Genomic DNA, 7,892 nt, shown 5'->3' on the forward strand with positions numbered 1-7,892 from the left:
TAATTTACAAACAATTTTATTCTAGGTCCTATATACGCAACCAAATCCGAACATAAAATACGAATACCTTACTGATTCACTGCCAGATGAAACAAGTAATGATATTCCTACAGTGGACGATGTACCTGAGCCACCTCATCATCAAACGCAAAGGCATCATCGACACCACAACGCCGAATCTCACACGAGAGTATTAGACAAATCTGGCCCTTCATTATCGAAACAACCAGAAGCCAACTCCGTTGAAAATCAGTATCAGTTAGACACTAATGTTGTAGGCGATAGGAAGTTTGTGTGGAAAATTTTATCCTACACGCAATGTTCTAGAACTTGCGGTGGGGGGCTCCAAATCGGAAAGTTTAAATGTGTAGAGCTAGAAAGTAAAGAGGATCGTGAAGTGTCTCCAGCTCATTGCAATGGATCACCGCCACCTTCTAAACGTAGACGGTGCGGAGTTGCCCCTTGTCCTCCTAGGTGGCGAGCAGCTGCTTGGGGACCATGTCCAGTATGTGGTCCAGCTCACCGTACAAGAATTGTTGGATGCGTCCAAGACCATGCTCGAGGCATTACTAAGGCAAGTCTAGTTTAGTGCTTTTAAGTGAGTTAAACTTTAAAAGAAAGTCACTACTAAAAATAACTATTTTACAGATAAGCGACCAAAAGTGCCCATTACCTATGCCATCAAGTAAAGAACTTTGCAATATTCCTAATTGTGATGGACAAACTGCAGCTGAAAGCTCACCGAGACTTGATGCGAGACGACAAGTTCGACTAAATGACCGAATAGATACATTCCGTGAGGGACCAGTGATATCACTCGCCACTAACATAACAGATAACGAAATAAAACACACACAAGAACCCAAATATAGCTTTAGTGCTGCTGGTGGTTGGCTTTACACAGAATGGTCTGAGGTAAAAATAATTATGTAATGACTATCAAATCACAATCATCATCTTTTCAATAATCTTAATGGCTAAAAATAAACTTCTGGTGATTTTCTGCAGTGTGTAGGTTGGTGTGTTGGAGGTGGAATACAGTCACGTGGTGTTAGATGCGCGGAACCTGATGGATGTTCAGCTCATCGTGCACCTCATGCTTCTCAAACTTGCACACCGAAAAAACAATGTGACGCACAATGGTTTACTGGTAAATATATCTAAAGCAATATTTTTATTATCGTTTAAATGGAAATAGATACTGGAATTATTTTCTTAGGTGACTGGTCGCCATGCTCAGCTGCTTGTGATGGACATCAGGTTCGAGGAGTAATTTGCATAGGCGGTAATGGAAGACGACTTCGCGATAATTTATGTAAAGCACCCAAACCTGAATCAGAGAGAGAGTGCGGGGACAAATGTGCACCTTCGTGGTACCTTAGTGATTGGAGTGAGGTAAGCTAAAGCATAGCAATTATAAAGCATGCGTTAATTAATAATTCGCTAGTGTGATGGTTTTAAAATTTTTTTTTTATAATTTTACAATAAACAACAATATAGTTTCGGGTCATCAATGATCAATAAAATCTAAAACTAATGAGCAAATAAAAAAAAAAATAATCATTAATCAACTTCTAACAATTGTTGACCAATTACATATGTAAAAAATTTCGAAAACATAAAAAAACATCAAAAACCAAAGTTATCATTGTGTAGTAACGTCATTGTCTGTATATAAACACAGTGCTCCGGTCCATGTGAAGCGGGCATACAAACGCGGACGGTGTGGTGCGCGCGAGGCGGTACGGGTGGCGCGGGTGGCGCGGCGCGGGACTCAGACTGCGCGGGCGTGCGTCCACCCGCGCGCCGTACTTGCGTCCCTGCGAGATGCACCACGCGAGCTGTTGTCAAACCCGCTGTTGTGGCTTCAGGTGTGTGAAATGTAATTTTTATAGCCGCAAAAAAAAAACATTTCTGGTTCATTTTGATAGTAGACCCCTTCTCGATCATTATGGTTTTACGATGATTGGTATTATATTAAAGGTATTGGTATTTACGATGAATTATAAATTATAGGTACCTTAAGGTAAAGTCCACTACTGGACATGGGCCTATACAATAAGCGCCATAAATGGCGCGAGTTCATGTGTTTTTCCCATAGTCACCACGCTGGGCAGGCGGGTTGGTGACCGCGGAAACTGGGCAGCAGGGTTAATGTTAAATAACCAGCGCGGTCCATAAAAACGCATTGTATACCAGTGAAGTTGTAAACTCGCGAATATTGAAAAAGGAAGAAACTAAGCTTGAAGAAAGAAGAAAATGTTGTCTTTCGACACTTTATCTAACGAAACTTGACAGATTATCCAATAATATCTACAAAGAGTTGTTACACTTTTGCTATCAGAAGTTAATAATAACAACCAGATCCGTCGATGTTATATGCTTTTTGAGGTTAGATTTTAAAAAAAGAAGATTATTAAGCTTACTAAGAAAAACAACAAACCAGAAACATATATTTGTGTAAATATAGAAATCTACTCTAAGCAAGAACCGAAACTGCGCGATCGTCGTCTAAATGATGAAGTTTTCTTCACCACTACACAAAAACAGTTCTCTCACTTTAATGTTATAAAACATAAATTATAATGTTATGCTTCAGAATTAAGAATTAATTGCCGCGATTACAAAACACCAATTAATTATATCAACAGTCACATATTCTCAAGATTATTTATATTTCACAGCGAAAAATGACTAATATTAATCAAGAGGATGTTTAAACATTTGTAAAACAGACATAAATTTTGTTGAAAAATCGACCTAATCCTTAATGAAAGAAAAGATAAATATTACGTTTTCAGATCCGCAGCAACGCGTGACAAGACACCAAAGCCAAAATACACAAAATGTCAAGGAACGCTCATTTAGTAAAGGTACGTTCTGTTATATATCTGTATAGTATTATATATCAGCCATTTGTTTTAAGTTTTGATACCTCTCCATTAGCTGACATTCATAATCACTGCTAATCCTCTATTTATTGTTCAGGTTTACATGTTATTTTAAGTAGTGCCTATATTTTTGGAAGCAATAAACTTCCCATAAATATATGTAAACAATCTGATGGCACAACCTTAGCATGTTGAGCAGTTAGTATAGATTTACCTTTTTATATTTAAAATAGTATTTTCAGTAGAAATGAATAGATTATTTTTATGAAAATCTAAAAGTCAACTTGTAACATCTTTTATATTATTTTATTATTAGTTTTATGTTAAAATTTATGTCGAATAAAGCAGTTTCAATATCTTAGTTACGTACCCTTCATTATAGCGTTGTTGTTTTTTTCACTAAGCGTTATAGTTTATAAATTAATTTTTTACCTTAATTAGGTTATTGTCGAAAATATCCCCACTAACTACCTAGCAAACAGAACAGTTTACGTAACAGTTTTAGTTAACAATTACAGTTTCAGAACAAAATTTGTCTTTTCTTTTAAATTTTTTACCAAATTTGGGAATAAAAGTTTTAAGCCATATATTAGGAAATATGGTTACACTAGATAACAGATGAAGAAATGGAAATTTATAATACAACTAAATGCTTTTCTCAATTTTTTATGGCTTTAAAATCATTCATGTTCCTACGCAGGAGCATGTGTAGATAAGCTGACAAACTGCGCACTAGCGGTACAGGCGCGTCTCTGCCACTACCACTATTATGGCGATAATTGCTGCCATTCGTGCCACGGTCGGTAAACGGCAAAGTTGATGGTAAGTATTTTTATTTATTTATTTTTATTTATTTATTTTTATTTATTTATTTTACTTTCGTATTTACACAACATATTCAAGTAACAAGTAACAAAAAGGAACAATCAGTTTCTAGGTGTTATTTGAAAGTAATTACTATTATGATCTCTACTTCTCCTAGCTAGGTAGCTGAGCTATCTGTATTAAGGAGAAGCGATTATCGATTAAGCGATATTTTATATGCCAATCTTTAGTGTTGAGTTATTGCATAAATATATTTACATGTACTGTGATAAATATATGTATAATTATCACACCTCGTCGTATCTTACTGAAAATTAAGACGATAGTCAAAATTATTGATAAAAATTTGTAGTATACGAATTTAAGTTTTAAAGCTATTAAAGTAAATAAAATTAAAAATTATTATAGTTTAGCCCGCGTTAGTTTTTGATAATATTCAGATTAGACGATGATTGCTGTAACGAATCTAATAGCTTAAGCGTGATATTATACACCCTACGGAAATACCACGTAAGCGATTTTTCTTACAGAAAATGGATTAGCTCAAACCTTTGAATTCAGATAGTAATTAAACCAGCAATTTAACTTAGCTACTTTTTAACTGACTTCAATTAAAAAGTCCAAAAATATAATACGTCTCTGTACTTCTGTAATACACCAGAGGCATGTAGAGACATTTTTAATGGCATATATTGTTTTTTTATGTTATATAATATGTTTTCCTTAAATAGTTTCTTCCGTAGTCGAACTATTTTAGTTCCTTCATTAGTTTATTAGTGAACACAGATGGTGTTGGAATCTAACAGCTTGATCACCTCATTCGCTCTGTAAATTAATTAATACGCTCTGTATTTATATCTTATTGGTATATAATATTATTATCATATATATTAATACGCTAATGTTAAGATGTTAGCCTCGCTTTTTAGAAAAAGCCTCACAATTATTCCACATAAATTATATATAATTTTATAGATAATTGCTTGGTCTACCAGCGATAACAACTAAAAAACTGTTATATATTTTTGTAAATTAATTAATTATCAACATTATATATGTTGATATACATTGAGATATAACGTCAACATGATAGACGGCCGGTAAATTTTTTGTTCAATTTCAAATCAACTCACGTATAAAAAATACTTTTATGTAATTTTTTAAAGTTATAATTATTATACTTATTTCGTGTGATTTATTCGCAGGGTATATATAGCTAGTATTCCTATATTTTCGTAATATTTATTTTTTAATTTGTTATTTTAAAAACATTACTTATTATGTATATTTTTATTAAATTAAGTACATTTTCCTTATTTGGAATACTTAATGCACCAACTCCTGTGTCTTATAGAAATAATACCCTTACTATTGGTTGCTGTAAGAAATCGCTTTTAGTAATAGGGCTGCCATTGCACCGTTACTGTAGATCTTGTAAAGTATTCTTTTTCTATAACATTTTGGTCTAAGATCTGAGTCTAAGTCAAGCCATGATTTTTTTAGACAACCCATTATTAAGATACTAAATTTATTATAAAATATGTTACATTTTATTATCAGTTCGGTGACGATCGACTTAGGTTCGGATCTTCTACCATTAAATAAACAATACAATAGTATAAATACATGTTTATTATTACAATGTTCAATTATTATATTTTAATGTTCACACGGGGATTAACGCGAACAAAATTTTTTAAGGTAAAATATATTACCTTGAGGCCTGACGTTTCGGCCAGGTTACACCAGCCGTGGTCGCAGGCAGACTCTAAAACTCTAAAATATAATAATGCAACGCGAAAGTTTAAAAGTTGTTATGTTCAATTATTAGTTTAGTTCTTTATTATCTATATTGTTTTACTCGGATATAATAAAAGGAATGTTCTTTACAGGTACCATTTGAAGGAAAGTAAAGAGCTACGACTCATAGTATTGTGATACAAATGGACAAATTGTGACTACACAAATACTATAACGTACATTTAAATCTATAAACACTTTCAATAATTCAATTAAAATTTAATTAACTGCATTGAAAGTAGCTTTGTAACTCATAAAAATTTTTAAATAAGAAATTTCACTATTTTTTACGGCTAATGAACTTTTATTAAATTGAAAAATATTATATTTCAACATATAACCCTTAAGCTTTTCGTCTGTATTAAAAGTTCGTTCGTCAAGATTTAATCATTTGTATTTCTATAAGTTAGTATTTAATGTTATGATCTCCAAGATATAGGTGTAATGTATATTTGCCCTTCGTGTGACGATTTTAAAGATAATTTATTTAAAGGAGGAATTAATATTAAATCGCACATAATTCGTGTCACGAAAGGCGAATACCATTTAAATTTTTTTCAATGTTCCCAAGTACAGACAAAATATAATAGTATAATAAACTACGGCACATCTTCTTAAATATAAATTTACCTTACCTGCACATCAATTTAAATAAATATTTAACATGAGATTCTTCAAATGTATTATAAAATATATTAGTTAACCATTCAAACTATTCTATAGTGTAGTCATTAAATTTAGACTATTTCTTAGCTTAGGATTTTATAGTATTCCTAATAAAATAGAAATATGTTTCTATTTGTAGTTTAGGAACAATGACATTGTGTTCATTATTTATTCTGATTGTGTGGACACTGAATATGATATTTAAGGCCATATAAAATGTATGAAACGGAAATGCCACTAGTTTTAATCAAATATACCTTCTATAAATAATAATAAATTTGAATAAAAATTTTAAACATCTGTAGACTATTGTAGCAACTATGTATAATTTTTTTTAAAATTAGTTTTAAGCTTGTATATGAATATCTCACGTATTTTTTGTCTCATGTTAACCTCATTTCGTATATGTGGAGCTGCACTTAACGTCAGATTTCGTGTAAATATTTACATAATATTGTATAACGCATTTATTTACCGGCTGTAAGTATTTATGTTATAGATAACAAACAATAATTTATACCGTACCATCACAATTATGTTTATTTTTTAAATTGGTTTTTTTTTACTAATTTTACAGAATTTCTGTTTGTACTAATACCGCGTATAACAACGTACAAAAATAATAAGCTTTAAACACTGAATTTTGTTTTATTTACCTTTCTATAAGCAATGTTATATTAGCCCATTTATAAGTCGTAATAAAGTGAATTTGGTGTTCCCTTATTCATAAACGAGTAAAGAACGTGTTGTGTATGATTATGTGGATTGGTTGACATTATACTCGTATAATTTTTCGCATTACACAGTCAATCCTACAAAACAGTCAATCCTATGTAAAACGCAGTAATTGTAATTTTTATAACTAATGGTCCAGAAAAAGTTATTTTTTTTACAACTAAAGTCTTTCATAAATAAAGTTTAAGAGTTATATAGTATGACATATCATACATCACCGATATATTTCAACAAAAAGCTTCATTCTATACCATACAAGTCCCATCTCACCCTCACTGCTATTCGTACCAAATGTCGATTTCGCTAACCGATGTATAAAAGCTGTGAAATAAGAATAAACCACATATAAAACGAAAATGAGCTTGTTACTGATATGGACGAACCGTTGTACAGTTCCGTTCTTCTGACGCATGTTATTATAACGTGTTAGAATAATAGGATGGGTATGGTCCATATGGACCCCCTGAAAGCTTATAATTTTTTTTCATGGGTATATGATTCACTCATCGTGATTCACTCATGGCATCTTGTCAATATGGTGATTTTATGTTGACCACACGTGACTCGTATGTGATGGCGGCATCAAACGGTTTCGTTCTCTGGCCCATATTATATCATGTGGTAGTAATATATCCTATATTTACTACTAATTATGGTATACCCTGATAGTTTATTATTTTTGCCTACCACAGGAATGGTTGTGATTCACACACGTCAATATGGTGGGTTTTTGAAGATAACACGTGACTACGCGATGGCTCCATGCTATGTTTCATTTTCTAAAGTATGGTAAAACATATGGTAGTAAAATAAGAAGCCTCGAAAGTTTGTTATTTTTGCCTAGCATGGATATGATTATGATTCACACTTTTCAATATGGTAGTTTTTGATGAGGACACGTTGAGGTGACGCCATTGCTCGTTGGCGCCCTGTAACCTGTCTTATTGTTTTTAATAAATTCAAGCGTTATTGTCG

General features: G+C 32.3%; 1 protein-coding gene across 1 annotated transcript in view; it reads left to right on the forward strand.

Moving 5' to 3' along the window:
- LOC123661901 (A disintegrin and metalloproteinase with thrombospondin motifs 9-like) overlaps positions 1-5,836 on the forward strand; it is a 30,842-nt gene extending 25,006 nt beyond the window's left edge. The window contains exons 5-12 of the mRNA XM_045596836.1: positions 26-574; positions 649-915; positions 1,009-1,150; positions 1,220-1,395; positions 1,685-1,871; positions 2,802-2,873; positions 3,592-3,713; positions 5,609-5,836. Coding sequence (XP_045452792.1) covers positions 26-574; positions 649-915; positions 1,009-1,150; positions 1,220-1,395; positions 1,685-1,871; positions 2,802-2,873; positions 3,592-3,698 — 1,500 coding nt within the window. The 3' untranslated portion in view covers positions 3,699-3,713; positions 5,609-5,836. The remainder of the gene's footprint in view (positions 1-25; positions 575-648; positions 916-1,008; positions 1,151-1,219; positions 1,396-1,684; positions 1,872-2,801; positions 2,874-3,591; positions 3,714-5,608) is intronic.
- Positions 5,837-7,892: the final 2,056 nt, after the last annotated feature.

The sequence above is a fragment of the Melitaea cinxia genome, chromosome 17 (assembly GCF_905220565.1).
Source record: "Melitaea cinxia chromosome 17, ilMelCinx1.1, whole genome shotgun sequence".
Lineage (NCBI taxonomy): Eukaryota > Metazoa > Arthropoda > Insecta > Lepidoptera > Nymphalidae > Melitaea > Melitaea cinxia.